At 34.1% G+C, this 15694-nt stretch overlaps 2 protein-coding genes across 3 annotated transcripts; both read left to right on the top strand.

Moving 5' to 3' along the window:
• The first annotated feature begins 1996 nt into the window (after positions 1-1996).
• On the top strand, positions 1997-4624 carry LOC113690755 (uncharacterized). The gene is made up of 2 exons (XM_027208779.2): positions 1997-2391; positions 4159-4624. Exons 1-2 carry the CDS (start codon positions 2157-2159, stop codon positions 4470-4472), a joined length of 549 nt encoding a protein of 182 aa, XP_027064580.1. The 5' UTR covers positions 1997-2156; the 3' UTR covers positions 4473-4624.
• A 5836-nt stretch (positions 4625-10460) lies between these two features.
• LOC113690716 (E3 ubiquitin-protein ligase RMA3-like) lies at positions 10461-13545 on the top strand. Of its 2 annotated transcripts, XM_027208717.2 has the most exons (3): positions 10547-10975; positions 11520-11612; positions 12487-13545. In XM_027208717.2, the coding sequence occupies exon 3, from the start codon at positions 12491-12493 to the stop codon at positions 13313-13315; it is 825 nt and encodes a 274-aa protein (XP_027064518.1). In that variant the 5' UTR covers positions 10547-10975; positions 11520-11612; positions 12487-12490; the 3' UTR covers positions 13316-13545. The 2 variants fall into 2 exon arrangements, with proteins under 2 accessions (XP_027064517.1, XP_027064518.1); XM_027208716.2 differs by lacking the exon at positions 11520-11612 and having other exon boundaries at positions 10461-10975.
• The last annotated feature ends 2149 nt before the right edge of the window (positions 13546-15694 follow it).

Here is a 15694-nt window from a genome sequence, read left to right on the forward strand (position 1 = left end):
GAATGCATCTGATAGAGTAGGTATAAGGAAAATGACTCAAGATTGACTCTAGGAGGAATGGGTGGAGTTACGGAAGAGTAGGCATTGAGAACTTTTAAACTTTGAAGAGAATATTCTCTTTCTTTCAGAGTCTAAAGCCATGGATTAACGAATATCTTTCGATTTTGTCCTTAAAATTATATCCACGTGACAGAGGTATGTTATTTTTAGTTAGAAAAATGAGCAAATATGAGCATTATGATCAAAATGACTCATAATTTATATGTTAGAGACTATTCTGACTGATTTTAAATGTTATGGACTAAAAAAAATTTTTACGAAAATATTAGGGATCAATTTGACAAAATTTCCTTTGAAAAAATATCCAATCCAAACGGAGAGATTTTTTGTCCGTTGGCATCGTCCATTTTTAGTGACAAGATATTAGTCCAACGTCAAAGGAATCAGAGCACAGTGATGTGTTCTGCTTCTACATGCTAAGGTCCTTGTTTCAATGATTGCTTTGTCATTAAATTTTCTTTTTTGAAATGCTCTTTGGACATATTTTAAATTTTTTTTTCTCGCATACATCATCATATAATTGTGTTTGGATTACATTTTTTTAAATTTTTTGTAAAAAATTACTATAACGATTTGATATATGTAAAGTAAAAAGATGATTGAGAAATGTGTTCATGAAAAATGTAGCAATTTTTTTTTTGGAAACTGACAGTCCAAACAAGGCCTTTTATCTATAAAAATTACGCCAAACTATTGCCTTGACATATCTTGAGATATTATATATGTAAAATAATTTTTTTAAAAAAAATTGTAACCATGATCTAAAAAAATGTTCAATGGATTTTTCAAGAATGTAAAAAGGGATAATTTCAAAAACCTCGCTTGACACCTAATTCCCCTATACTTTTTAAAATCTCAATTAGCACCCTTGAAATGATAGTATGGCCATATACTAATATCAAAGGTGATGAATTGTCAATAATGCCATCATATTTAAATTTTCTGAACTTGTTTTTCTTTCTCTAAATTTCTTACTTTTCTTTAACAATGTCAATACAAACATACATATATATATACAAACATATATATACATATATATATGTATGTATGTATACATATATACAAACATACATATATATGTATGTATGTATAATTAAATTGCAAATGTCAATAAAATATAGGATTTAATCAATGAAATATTCAATGCATTTGGAGAAGAATAGCTGCAGGTTCTTTTTATTGTTTTCCTTTTTGGTGTTTAATAACTTTATTTATTTATTCTTATTCATGTAGAGCGCATGAGAAATAAAGTAATTGAAACTCCAAATAGTTTTTCAAATTCTGACTTTTTCTATAATAAAATTTTCATATTTTACACTCATAAAAAAAGTCTGTCTATTTTGAGTAAATTTTTTGTATGATATTGAAGTTGAATTTCATCTGTTACTAAGTTTTTTTTTGCTCAAATGTATGATTTTACATGTTAATTACCTTCAACGCTATGAAGGGTTTTATTTGTAGAAATGATTTAAAAAATAGTATTTGCTTTTACTATCTCTTTCTACCGTAGAAGTGACTATTGGTTGTAATTTAAAATCTAATCAATTTTCATCTCCTCACTTTTAAGATGGTTTCAATTTAGTACTTTTTTTTCCTTGGTTTGTAAAATGTTCATTTTTTTATAGCCTAAGGGTATTAAAGGCACTAAAATAATCTCTCTCCTCAAACATGAATTTTTTAATATTACTTTTAGTTAGAAGGGTTTCCAATGTTACCAAAATGTCAATTCAAGGGGTGCTAAGTGAGATTTTGAAAACCTCGAAGGAGCTAGGTGATATTTCATAAAACCTCAGGGGAGGTTTATGAAACTATCCCATGTAAAAACAAAACCAGGAGAAAAAACAATAATAAGTCCAAACAACGAACGAGTGACACGTGGCCCGATATTCCCCACACTCCTCATCCATCTAATCTCATATCCCCAACACTCCAACAGACTCAACTCCGCCACACACATTCACACACACACACCACTCTTTCCTCCTCCACTTCATTTTTCCTTTGTAAATATCCGAATCAAAAATAAAACCAAAAAGAATCGAAAAATCAAAGAATCGGAACCAGAAACTTATCAACAAAACCTCTGTTCTCCCGGGATGGCAGGCGTTCTCGAAACCCTAACCGTACCACGCGCCGCGTCTCTGCCCTCAGCTTCCTTGGCTCCCATCCCCGGCTCTCCATTCTCTACCAGCCGCATCAGGTTTTCCGAGTTTAGAGGACTTAAGATCCAGTCGACTAGGCCGTCGTCCTCCGCCTCGCTCAGTTCAAATGCCAGACTCGCTCGCCGTGGAAGTCGAATTGTTTGCGAAGCTCAGGATACCGCTCTAGTAGGTTAGATTATTTCGAACTCTTTGCTTTTGCTTTTTAGAAACGGTTCTTTGTTTTTTAGCTTCTGTGTATACTCATGATATCTGAAATCGAAGTTTATATTGAATTGGATTGTTTGTAGCTTCTTTGTTTAGGTTGATTTTAAAATATGTGCTGGAATTTGCGTGAATCTGCTTGGCGAATTTTATGCAGGAGTTGAGGTGGTAATTTCTGTTCGACTGTCGAACTTAAATTTGATTGAAGTGCGAAATTCGCTTGTAGCTTAATCCAAAGTCACTGGTAATATTCGCTTTTGAAAATGTGACTGGAGAATTGTGTATCTACTGTCGTGCAACTCAAGAGTTAATCATAGCGAGAATCTTTTCCCTCAGCATCATTCAGAGCAAGCTAGAATTGTAGTCAGGAAAAGCAACTTGCAATTGAGAATTATAGTAGCAGATAATTTGACTCGTTACACGCATATGGTCCGAGTCTTTCTCTAATCTTAGTTAGGACGGTTACTAATAAATTGTATTTGTATTCAGTCTATCTGGTTCCTGTCGTGGGGAGTTATTCCTCCTTTTGGGAACTAATTTTATGGAATTATTAGTTTTAAGGGACTGTGTACATTTCTGACCGTCTTATATGAAGATCTCTAGGACGTTATTGGTTAAGTTAGGGCTTATACGACTATAAGCTAACTTCAATTTGATGTTTTCTTTTCCTGTTCTTTTGTTTGCTTTACGTTTTCATTTGTATGTTGTTTCCACAAACTTAGCTTACATAGTATAGTCCTTTCCCTGAATAGTTGGATTTTAAGGAGTTATTGTGCTCAAAGTGCAAACTTCATCTTAGAACTTCGCTGGAAACATTTTATATAGAAATGCATTCTTAAGGTGGAAGAATAGTTTCTTTAAAAATATCAGGCTCTGAAATCATTATTGAATTTGCAGACCCTGGGCGACAATCTTTGTGAATGACATAAGCAGCCAATTTTGTTTTTCTTGTGAGCTTCTTGTTTTGTATGTCTATTTATGCTGTCTGAGAATGCGTAAATAGTGAAGAGTAGTTGCAGGAACCAAATATGCTCTCATTAGACATGTAGAAAAGATTTATCTGACAATGGTAGGGCTTCCTATTCTAGAGAAGAACTTTTTGGTAGTTTTTCCTTACCGGTGTTTGTAAGCATATCCCCTATGTGTATGTGTTGTCTTCTTCTGTATCCACACTTATGGTGTATGTTGAATCTGTATTCTTCTTCATAATTGATGAATCAAAATGGCAAACTAGTATAGCTTAGAGCGCTGATAAAAGTAAGATTCTCGTCTTTTGAATAGTGATTTCTTGCAATTCCAATTGTGGCTACAGAGAGAAGTATATGGAAACAAAAATGATGGCTGGTGATCTGCTCCTATTCTCTATGTTGGCTCTTGAAAATGGATCTGTTGTTGGTTATTATCTTATCCTGTTTTGCAATATCTTTTTCCAAAGTCCAAGAGTTTATGTGATATTGGCTTAGTGCTCATATAAGTTTTAAAACAAATACATTATAATTTGATGCTTTCTCCTTCTTTATCCAACCACCAAATGAGATGTTACTTTGAGAGGCAGGCGCTGGTGCTCTTTTAAGTTTCCGTCAGCGCGACCATGGATTTAGACTCTGGTTGAAGAATTTCCGATACAGATAACCCTGTTCCAAATTCATGATCTGCTACTCAATTTCTAGGATTTTTGTGGGAAACTGGTAAATAAAAATTTAAAATTGTTCTTTGGTTCTTGAATAAATTGCAGTCCCACCTGTCAAGGATGATACGTGGCAGTCACTGGTACTAGATTGTGATTCACCTGTTCTGGTTGAGTTTTGGGCTCCATGGTGTGGGCCATGCCGCATTATTCACCCCGTAATTGACGAGCTGGCTAAGGAGTATGCTGGTAAACTTAAATGCTACAAGGTTAATACAGATGATTCCCCTGGAATTGCAACTAAATATGGGATCCGAAGCATCCCAACTGTAATGATTTTCAAGAATGGAGAAAAGAAAGACGCTGTCATTGGTGCAGTTCCAAAACAAGTATTGACTACTAGCATAGAAAAATTCTTGTAAAGTGGCGGGTATCCTGTCCATGATGTTTCACGAGCAGATTCAATAATCCTAAGATGGTTCTGTATAGATGGATGCTACTGCATTCCCTATTTGTATTGAGATAATCTTGGTTACTAAAGTTTTTACAGTTTGACGTTGTCTTTTAGAATTAATTCTGTATGCCTTTTTTTTTTTTTTTTTTTTTGAGAAGAGGACATCTCTCACTGTGAAATTGGTTTTCCTCACTTTAAAGCTGCTTCTGCTATTATCTCCAAAATACCTGCTGCACGTGGACAAATGCAGGGGCATTATAGAGGCATGCTTGCTAAACTACAGAAATCTTTGAAGACTGGAGCAAGCCATGCTACTCATGTTCAGTGAAATCCTGGTTCCTGTTTCCTTTTCACTTTTTTGTTGTCGAATCTTACATTGACAAATTGGAGCAAACTTGACGATACTTCGAAGTTCGAATGAATTTAGTACTTCGAAGTGAGGTGACTTTTTAGTAAAGATTTAGGCTGGCCTCTCCCTCTGGGCTTTGTGACCATGGATGTGGGCTGGGTCTAGCTTTGTCATTTGTAAAGGAAAAACTGCAGGAGCAGTTTTCTCCGCTACATTTGCCTATTTCACAAACGTGGGTATTATTAGCAACATGTTGACGCTGAGGTCCGAGAGAGTCCAGTAACTATTTCGGAACAACTTTTCAGTTTTCATCCCTTAGAAAAATTATGATCAATAGTTCAATTATCAGGATAGTCCTTTTTTTTTGGTGGATGGAGAAGAGACCTACTCATTGTACCCAATATTGCTTATGTATGGAAATAGAAATTATGAAGGATTAGCATAGGACAACTTTTATTCAAATACCAATATTACCCTCAATTATTCAACGTCATGTACTCCTATTGATTTTGTTGGGTCCATTGTTGACTAGATACCATTTTCTTCCTCGTTTTCAATAACATAGCATCAAGTTTTTTTTTTTTTAACTTTCCCTTTCATTCCTGGCTTTTGATATCTTTTTTACAATTTCTTTTGATTTTTTTGAAAACCTTTGCAGTATGTGGTTTAAGACCTTTTGCATAAAATTTTCTCCGCTTCAGAGTACTCTTATTATTTCTCTATTGCTATTGGTAAGTTTTTTCCTGCATTTTTTCTTTTCTTTTTGCTTTTATTCCATTATATTTTCTATCAAATAATCTATGATTACAGTTTTTGGAGTGATCATAAATTTTGATTAAATTTGGGATGCAATTATAGTAAATTTCAAGTTCGCAATTTTTTGAGTAATATTTGTTACAGCAATATTGTTGGATTTTTTGTTTTCTTTTCTTTTTTCTATTTTTTAAGTTGATAATTCTTGACTTCGTCACCTATCCTTATTTTCTAATATCTAGATCAAAGTCATTTTAATCTACATTTTTTGAAGGAAAAAGTGTGTCTACATCTTGACTTCAACACGTGAATATTGAAGGAAAAGTGTACCTACACTTTTTTGGATTATTTTCATTTGAACTGTTTGAGTTAAATCATGGTGTACGGTACCTACACTTTTTGGATTATCTTCACTTAGAGTGCTTGAGTTAAATCATGTTGTATTTGCAAAAAATAACTTATAAACACAACTTTTAAAAATAAAAAAAAGAATTACAATATAATAAAAGATTATGGTAAAAAAGTTAAAATTGAATGAGTGAGTTATGAAAATAACAAGTAAATAAATTAAAGAAAGCACAAAAAAAAAAAATTTGCAGACTAGTCAATTGATTAGAAAGAGGAGAAAAGAGTAATTATTAGTAGATAAATGGGTCTAACAAAATCAATGAAAATATATGAAGTTGATAGGAAAATAAATTATTGTTCTGACAGTAGTGTATCACCAACCAACCAACCAAAACTTGCCGAGAAAGCTGGCTCAGGCAAAAATGATTGAAAGATCTAAACAAAGAAGAGAAGGATAAAGTCGGTTGCTATCTTATCTCCATCATCAACGAAGAGGGAAGCAGTAGGCTACCACTACCAGCACTCAACGTCAAAAACAGCTGGGCTGTATGTTCAGACGTCGAAGTCTTATCCATGGGAGCGCTCACTCGCCTTTACTATGCCCGCTATACTACGTCACATCAAGTTGTCATTTTAAATTGCAGGCGTTTACCCTGCTGCTGCAACCATTATAATTATTCTGTGCTTCTTCTTGTGAACCGATAAGATGAGGGAGATCGAGTTTGGGACAAAAATGGTTGTCAGCGATCCTCAATACAATACAATCATGCCTCAACACTCTCTGTTATATGATCGAGTTTCTTATAATGATGTTCCCATCCTACCACGTAATCCAATGGCAGCCATGTAAATGTTTCTCCTCTTCTTGACCGTCAATTCTTGGCTTTGAAACTTTTTCTGTTTCAACGTCACCTGGGAGAAAAAATCGAATCCGAGGGTTCTGTTTGGATTGTAATTTTTAAATTTTTTTTTATTAAAAAATTATTATAAAAATTTAATATTTATAAGATAAAAAAATAATTAAAAAATATATTTACAAAAAATATAATAATTTTTTTTTTAAAAAAAATGACTGTCCAAACAAAATTTATTTTGAACCCATTACATAAATATTTAGACCATAGAAATTCAGGTTATAAAAAGGCCAATCCTGTTCATACAAGCTGCTTAGAAGCTTTTTGTTCAAATAATCTTCTATTCAAACAGAACCTCTGAAGACGAGAAAACTTTCGGTTTTTGTCGGGGCATCCACTCGTACGTTCTCGCCGACACGAAACAAATGAAAGGACAAGAGCCGTCGGTCTCATCCATATTGGGCGGTGAAAGATTCCTTTCTGCGTTGTGTTACTGTGTTAGACGGCAGTCTCATCTTAATTAGTGTGGCCCTACTCTTAAGCCCTAAGGACATCATCCGTCTTCTGGTCTTAAGGTGCGTTTAGCCTCTCAGCTTTGGTTCTTCTCGCATGATCAGTAAAACGATTAGTTTGGAATTTTTTTTTTGGATATTTTAAGAAAAATTATTACAACAATTTAATATATAAATATATAAAATAAAAAAATAATTAAAAAATGTGTTCAGAGAAAACGTAGTAATTTTAACGTAGTAATTTTTCAGAAAAATTACTATCCAAACAAGGCCTTTTTTCCAAGTATTCAGATTCTCATTGTTGAAATGATATTTTGAGGAATGCGCAAAAAAGTATTAAGAAAAGTAATGCATGAATCCCTAAAGGCAAAAATTTTGGCCTAAATTCTTGTTTGTATTGCTCAAAAAAGATTTTGGTTATTTTGAAAATATTTTTTCACGCCATTATATCACATCACAAAAACGTAATATTACATTATTATTTTAGAAAACTACCAAATACAATCCAAACGGGGTCTTAAGATTCCGTGCCAATGTAAACACATCCTGAGATCATGTTGTGCCATGTGATCGTTGATTAGGAAGACAATAATATGCTAATACCTTTCCTCATTCTTATTCTTTATGCTTCAGCACATTTTCAATGACGAGTGGCACGGTAAACTCGATAACCATATACATTTATGCATAGCCCTGTGTTGGTCACTTTATTTAGGAAAAAGCCAGTTTAGATAGCCATTTTTCATCAACAATTTTTACGTAAACATATTTTTCAATTATCCTTTTATGTCATGCATTTCAAATTACTACGATACATTTTCTGAAAACCTATCGCAAATCATTTTGTGATGTGATTAATATCACCAAAGCACACTTGTCATTTCCGATTGTGTTCATCTTAGGAGTTTACATGGAAATTGCCCTAAGGAAAAATGATAAAAAGACGTTAAAAATTGGCTCAATTTTAATTAGTTATTTTTTAAGGTGTTTTTGAAAAATTTTACTACAACAGAGTTTTTAAAATATATTTTGAAATATTTTTAGAATATGTTTTAAAATATCTAAGAGTAATAAAATTTTTAAAGTATATTTTAAATATTAAAAAAATAAATTACATTTTAGAGTGTTTTTTAAAAACTTTTTATAATATTCGAAAAACTAGTGGATTCAAAATTATTAGTAGCGTAGCATAGCACCAGAAGTCAACAGGGTGACATAATGCTGACTTCACGGGTGACAGACGTCGTTAGATCAAAAATGATCCGACGGTGCACAAAGCTTGGTGGAGTCCTACCCATCCCTCCTTTTTCTTTTTCATTTAAGTTAAGTTTTTTTTTTTTTTGTTGCTTCCACCAAAGTGGTCCCCATCCCGACCCCACCTATATATTCAATTTCTAATTTCCCAACCTGCTCATCACCAGAAAAATGAAAAAAAAAAAATTGCATCTTTAAAAGGAGATAAGCCTTTTCCTCAATTCACTTAATCAAGTTAGGAATAAAAGGAGCAAAGCACGCCGCCTGCCCACTTTCAAGGGCCCACCCGTCTTTTCCACCAATTATCAATTTTGTAGCTTCTACTTTTATATATATACACGCGTGTGTGTAGATATCAGTTAATCTTATATATATTATTACAATTAAATATATAAAATATATGTAAAATTTAGATTTAAATTATATATTATATATTTAATGATAAAAATATATATCATTAGTATATAAAAGATTAATTATATACTATATATTAAAAAAATTGTATGATGAGTTCGTCATTTTAATTGGGTATGTTTTTTCTGCACTTGAGTAACATAATAGAAATAATCAAGAAGTAGATAACCAAGTACCGTATTCAATCTCTAATTTCCCAACCTGCTCACCATCAGAAAGAGGGAAAAAACATGTACCATATTCAGGAAGTGGATAGGCCTTGCCTTCTCTTCAATTTACTTAATCAAGTAGACAAGTACGCACAAGTTAGGAAGAAATGCCTGCCCAATCTCAAGGGCCCACCCGTCTTTTTCATCGAATTTGTATTGTAGTTTCTTCTTTACACACACACACACACACATATATATATATACATACATACATACATACATATAAGCTTTTGCGACGAGTCCATCTTTTTTATTTGGTGTACTTTTTTCTGCTCTTAATTAAAATTATAGAAATTGATTTTAATGAATTAATATTTTTTGAACTTTTCGACAACTTTAACATGATTCATATGGATCAACGGCATTGACAATCATATATGGGTGAAAAATAAATTTACTTCTACGTTTCAATTTAGTGTCTTAATTTGTGAAACTTTGTGGCTTTTAGATGAATTTTGTGAATAGAGAAAATAGATTAATTCGAGGCACTGATCTAAATCGAATGAAATGAACAATTCTATGAGGTTAAATTTCGAGTCATTAATGAATTATAAATAACGAGAAGATCAAAATCTTCAAACGCTAAAATCCTGGTTAATTTCAGATAGAAGCAAATTTTTTTTTAATTTTAAAAAGGGAAAAATTTATAAAATAAATGTTTCTGTTAGTCTTTTTAATAAATTACTACTTGCATAGGTTAATTTGACATAGACACACAGTTTTTTTACTTTAAAAACTTATAAAAAATAAATGTTTCCGTTAGTCATTTTAATAAATTACTACTTGCATAAATTAAATGTTTGAGTGTGACACACAAAATTGAATAATATTTTGAGTCATTTTTTTTGTTTGGATAGTGAACTTACCCCAAATAATATTTTGCTTGCATCATAAACACATTTTTCAATCCACTTTTTTATATTTCCAACTACCTTTTTATCTCACATACATCACATCACAAAAAGTACTACAGTAATTATTTATTTGCCAAAATATATTTGCTTACATTATTATTACAATTTCCAACACACCTTTTTATTTTTTCAATTACCTTTTTATCTCACATACATCACATCACAAAAAGTGCTACACTAAAAATATCTCTAATAATTCACAATCCAAACAAATTAATATTTTAAATAATATCCTATCCAAACAAACCCCCAGCTGACAAAATAAAAGCTACTTCCAACAAGTCGAAATTAACCCAAGAACAGTTAGATTATAAATACTCAGAGGTAATCAAAATCCTGATGCGTAGCACGATCCAAAGGTATTAATTGAAAAAATAAAAGCTACTAGACTTTACTAATTTTGATCACAATTCTAGGCTCCTACCATACCTGTGCCCACGGCAACCTAACAAACAGCTACGCGGCTATAACCCTATATCGCCTTTGGGCTTTTATATTAAACAGCCATTTTCAGTTTTTCACAATCTTTTCATTCATTTCATATTTCTTCGCCACTATTTGCTCTCCACCATATCATTTCCACTCTCCCTCTTCGCCTCCTCCTCCTCCTCCTCCTCATCCGCCACCACATTCCATCCTCCTTCCCCATTTCCTGAACTTTTCCTCCCCTTATATCTTCCCCTTAATTTTCCTCATTTGATCGGCCTCCCTTCACTAGCCCATTTCAATTTTACTTCCACATTCATTGATTTCTTATCTTATCTTTAAATACAGACGCAAAATATAAAAGAAAACCGGCCCCCTTTTCTCCTTATAGACATTGCAAAGTCTTCTTCAGCTTATCTTCTTCTGACATCTTGACTGGTAGGCTTTTCTTTCTTTATGTCTGGCTTATTTGTATCCTTTTGTTTTCTGGGAATTATTCTCTTGTTATACAGATCATTGGGAATTATGAGAGAAAAATATGATCCGTTCTTTATCTGAGAAAAATTGAAATGAAAAAGTGTTTGTGGCTTGTTTTGTAAGTTATGGCACGGATTTTTAGTTTATTTGGTAAGAAAAGGAATAACATCTTGGTCAGAATACTTCACTGTTTTTGTGATGGCGAAATTTGATTTCCGCGAAATTGAAGTTTGATTATTTCCGGACTAAAGGGATTTCCTGGTTAGCTCACTCTTTTGTATATTTTGTTTCTTTTCCTTTAATCCTAAATATATCTGTAAAATTAGCTAGATTGTTATATTGATAACAAGAAAAACAAAATTTTGTTCAGCTGGTAATTGATAGTCCTCTGCCTCATGAAGTAAATTGATTAAAAAAAAAAACCGTACTTTTTTTCTGAAATGGTGCCTTGTGTTTTTTTTTTTGTCCCGGATGAAATTAAATTTTCTTGCTTTTTGTTACATAGTGCTGTTAGGAGGGCTTTGAATGTTCCTTTCTTCATGAATTCTGGATTTGGTGGTAGCTTATGATCTATTGACTGCCGTGCTGGAAGATCACGGTAAAGGTTTATCTGTGTTTGTTGGTAGTCCTTTTTCTTTTTCTTTGGCGGTGTGTATATATATATTGATAAAAAGTTCTCAACTTTGGTAAAATTTTTGGTGTTTCAACAGAGGTTACATCACAAATCACTAGAAATACGGATCTTAGAATCCTTACCTATGGTTATTTTTGCTGCATAAGCCTATTGGAAGGACAAGACTTCTTGTAGGACAAAGTCGTTATCTTCCATCCGGACCTGGCAAAATCTCAAGCTGTATATAGGGAAGGAGAGAGAGTGGGAGTGCATTTAACTTTTGTTCTCGGACTAAATTCGATTCCATTTTCTACTCCATTTGCCCTAGGCACACTATAGTTGCTTTTTCTTGTTGAGGGTCAATTGGTAATGATGTATGCTCAGTTGTCTTTAAAAGAAGGGAGACACTGGGACCAACGCAATTCCTATGTGGTTGCATGTGTTGAATATGTTATTAACTTGGGCCATTCTGGCATAGATACATGTCTTCAAGCCATTGCCTTTCCTTTTACACCAATATATAATACATTTGCTTTTATCTCATAGTGTTTAACATCTTTGAAAATTTTATCTTTGTTTGAATGCACTTCTACGCATCTTTACTTTTTGTTGATACTTTTGTTCAGACTTTTTGTGTTATCTGCGTTTGACTAGGTTAAGATGCCCTAGATTTCCTCCAATATGTCCCCCAATTTCTTGTTGACCTCAACCTGTTATGGCTTTTCTTGGCTGCGCATATCCGTGCCCCTATTTGGATGATCTACTAATCGAATGTCTCTGTCTTGTCAAGTAACTAATTTATTGTTGTCTATCAAGCTATATATAAGAGGTTTATAAGACCTGTCCTGATTTTCAACAGATCCATGGACTCTGAGCAGTTCTTCAGTGATTCGAGCATTAGTTTCGAATTTGAAGAAGATGAATCAGTTAAGCAGAAATCAAATTCAGTTCCAGCTCCGACTGTTGCCTCCGAGAATCTAAATGGAGGTTTTGATTGCAACATTTGTCTGGACTCAGCACATGACCCTGTGGTCACCCTTTGTGGTCATCTTTATTGTTGGCCTTGTATTTACAAATGGCTCCATGTTCAGAGCTCCTCCCTCGACTCTGAAGAACGGCCAAAATGTCCAGTCTGTAAGACTGACATTTCAAACTCCCTATTGGTTCCTCTCTATGGACGTGGAACATCGTCACCAGAATCTGAAGCGAGGAAGTGCCAACTGGATTTGGCCATACCACAGAGGCCCTCTGCTATTGGAATCAATGCTCTACCCAGTAATGCATCATCAATAGGGTCTCATTCACACCAACAACTTCATGCCAATCTGTTCCAATCCCAGCCGGATTCTTTTCAACAACCGCAGTACTTTCAGCCACAGTTGCAGCCTTTCCATCACCAGCCATATTTCCCCCATGCTTTTGGTGGTTATGCATCCATGGGACCATCTGGATTTGGAAATACAGCAATGACCAGTTATTACAGTCCAACTATCGTGATGTTTGGGGAAATGGTTTTTCCAGGGATGTTTGCCAGCTCAGGCACAAGTTTGTTTTCCTCTAGCCATCCTGCTACTGTAAATGGTAGCCCTAGGAGGATGAGAAGGCAGGAGCTGCAGGTGGAAAAGTCTATGCGGAATTTACTCTCCTTCCTTGTCTGCTGCTTTGTGCTATGCCTTCTACTTTTCTGATGTAAGTTTTGTTTGTGTAATTGTACAAATTGTGAGACTGTCCTTATAAAAACAGTCACAGAGATTAGATACATGTAGCAATTTAGAGGTTTTAGCTGGATATGAAAACCTGGCGGACGACATTTGTCTCCTGTACATGATATATCTTCTAGTATTGTTACTTAGAAACTTATATCAAGCTGAGATTGAACTGCTGTTGAAGAAAAAAGGGTGTCATCCCGGTTTACTCACCCTTCTTGTAGTGATGTGAGAAGTTTCTCTTAGTGGCTCTCGTATCTTGTTTTAGCTGTTATCCTGTGGCTGAGTTGGATACCTTATCATTTGAACTTTGAAGTGGAAAAGATGAAGGGGGGTTCGCATCTTCCACATCAACATTATTGTGACTGATGAACAAGGCAGGAATGTTTATGAAGATTTGAGTGGGCCTGTTTAACTTCATATACGCAACTAGTTGAAGGATACTGTTAGAAACTGAGTTTGCAATTCATTGCGAGCCCAAATAATGCTAAAGTTGAACCTGATGCTAGTTGTTTTATAGCAGAGTGACAGGTTCTTGCAGATTGAAACATTTGAAAACCACTATGCCCTGTCAGTCTTTGAATTTGAATGAATAAGAGATTAATTAGTGAAGTCAGATGTTTTGTAGTTTCAATTTTTTTTTTTTGGAATAATTCGTGGGAAAGCAAAGAAGGTCAGCGGATTGGTTTGATTGAATAAGAGATTAATTAGCAAAATCAGATATTTCGTAATTTTCTTGGAATAATACGAGGGAAAGAAAAGAAGGTCAATGAATTGGATGAATACTTAAGGGGGTGTTTGTTCTGTATTCTGGAATTGGAATCAGAATCCCTTTCATGGTATGAGTATTTTTTTTCCTTTTAATTTCTCCTTGCATGTTATGTTTGGAATCGAAATGGGTTCCATTGAACCAAGGAGTGAACTATTTTGATACCCAAAGTAATAAGGAGAGAGTAAAATTTAACACTTTCATTATCATTAAATGATTCCCATAATACTCTAGTAAACAATAAGCACAGGTCCCATTTTAAACCCTCGTACTCATTTACCAAACATCCCCTAAATGTTACTTCAGGATCGCCTCCCCTGGATTAGGTAATGTATTATAGTATTAGGCTGCCCAACAACTTGGCCTGTCCTGGTGGAACTATTTTAGATTTGGTTTGGACTTCAGAGGTAGTATTTGAGACTGTGAGTGGCTTGAGTATAATTAGTCCAAACTAACTGTTGTTAGCATCTTCAAATGAACTTTCTCACCTTTGTCGATGACACAAGTGAAAGGTTTTGAATTCAAACATTCTATTTATACATCCTTTTTTACCTTACCAACCAATTCAACCTTTCTCCTCGGACATTGATAGGTTAATGTTTTGTGCATGTGATAAAGTGAACAAAGAATCTCAGGACTTTGATTTCTTCTTCGTAAATCAACTGCAGTGCATGTTAAGGATTCCGAATCACATTTAAAAATGAAAGCTAGGTAGTGGCTGAGTTCGTGAGGTATCATCTGTCATGGAATCCCAGTTCACTACTAATCCAAAAACGGATTAAACTTAGGAGCACATGGCAAACAAAGCAAATTTTCTGTATTAAATTGGCTGTCGGCTGATGATATCTAGAAATATTTGGACCCAAATTTTTGCACATTATTTTGCTTCCTGCTAAATTCCTAATGTTCCTAGTTTTATTTCTTTGCTTTTCTGGTTTTCCTCCTTTTGCGACGGAGATCTTGAATCAACTTATTTCTTCATCACGGTTTTGGCTGACAAAAGGAAGATGAAAGCCCATTACTTTTATCTTCAAACCATCCCCTAGGGAACATCCTCAACGAAGTACAGCCATTACTTATCGTACGACCACTGCCTACCTACGAGATTTGAGAAGCCCCCGAATTCCCGCTAACATCTTTAGTTAGTTTGGAGAAAATCATTTAGTATTAGGAGGCCAAGTAGCGTCTCTTCACAACCCTCTCAAGCCCGAATTCTTATTCCTGATTTTCTGAACTAAAAGCAGGTTCGATTGAGAACAAATTCTTATTTGCTTTTAGTTCAGAAAACCAGGAATATGACATTCTCAAACTGTTTTCTTTTTCGCCGCCTTAGTTTTTTTTTTCCTTCAAGTGAAGAAAAGTCAGAATTAGAGACTAAAAGATACCCATCCTTCGAATTCTGATTTTGGCTATTCAAAGATCAAAATCAGTTAAGAACAGACACCAAGATTGAAACAAAATAATGCATTAACTATTATGAAAAAATGGAGGACAGAGCAATGCACTAATTAAACTCGCTCATTTTGTAAGATTATTTGAACCTAAACCGTGAATTAATTGGTATGGACGCCAATCTAGAATGAAAACACCGA

This window comes from Coffea arabica, chromosome 5c, assembly GCF_036785885.1.
Source record: "Coffea arabica cultivar ET-39 chromosome 5c, Coffea Arabica ET-39 HiFi, whole genome shotgun sequence".
Taxonomy (NCBI): domain Eukaryota; kingdom Viridiplantae; phylum Streptophyta; class Magnoliopsida; order Gentianales; family Rubiaceae; genus Coffea; species Coffea arabica.

Bases quoted from the DNA above. Each gene is read 5' to 3' on its own strand.
- LOC113690755 (XM_027208779.2), top strand. From the start codon at position 2,157: ATGGCAGGCGTTCTCGAAACCCTAACCGTACCACGCGCCGCGTCTCTG. The intron at 2,392-4,158 runs GTTAGATTATTT...AATAAATTGCAG, and splicing joins TCAGGATACCGCTCTAGTAG to TCCCACCTGTCAAGGATGAT.
- LOC113690716 (XM_027208716.2), top strand. From the start codon at position 12,491: ATGGACTCTGAGCAGTTCTTCAGTGATTCGAGCATTAGTTTCGAATTT.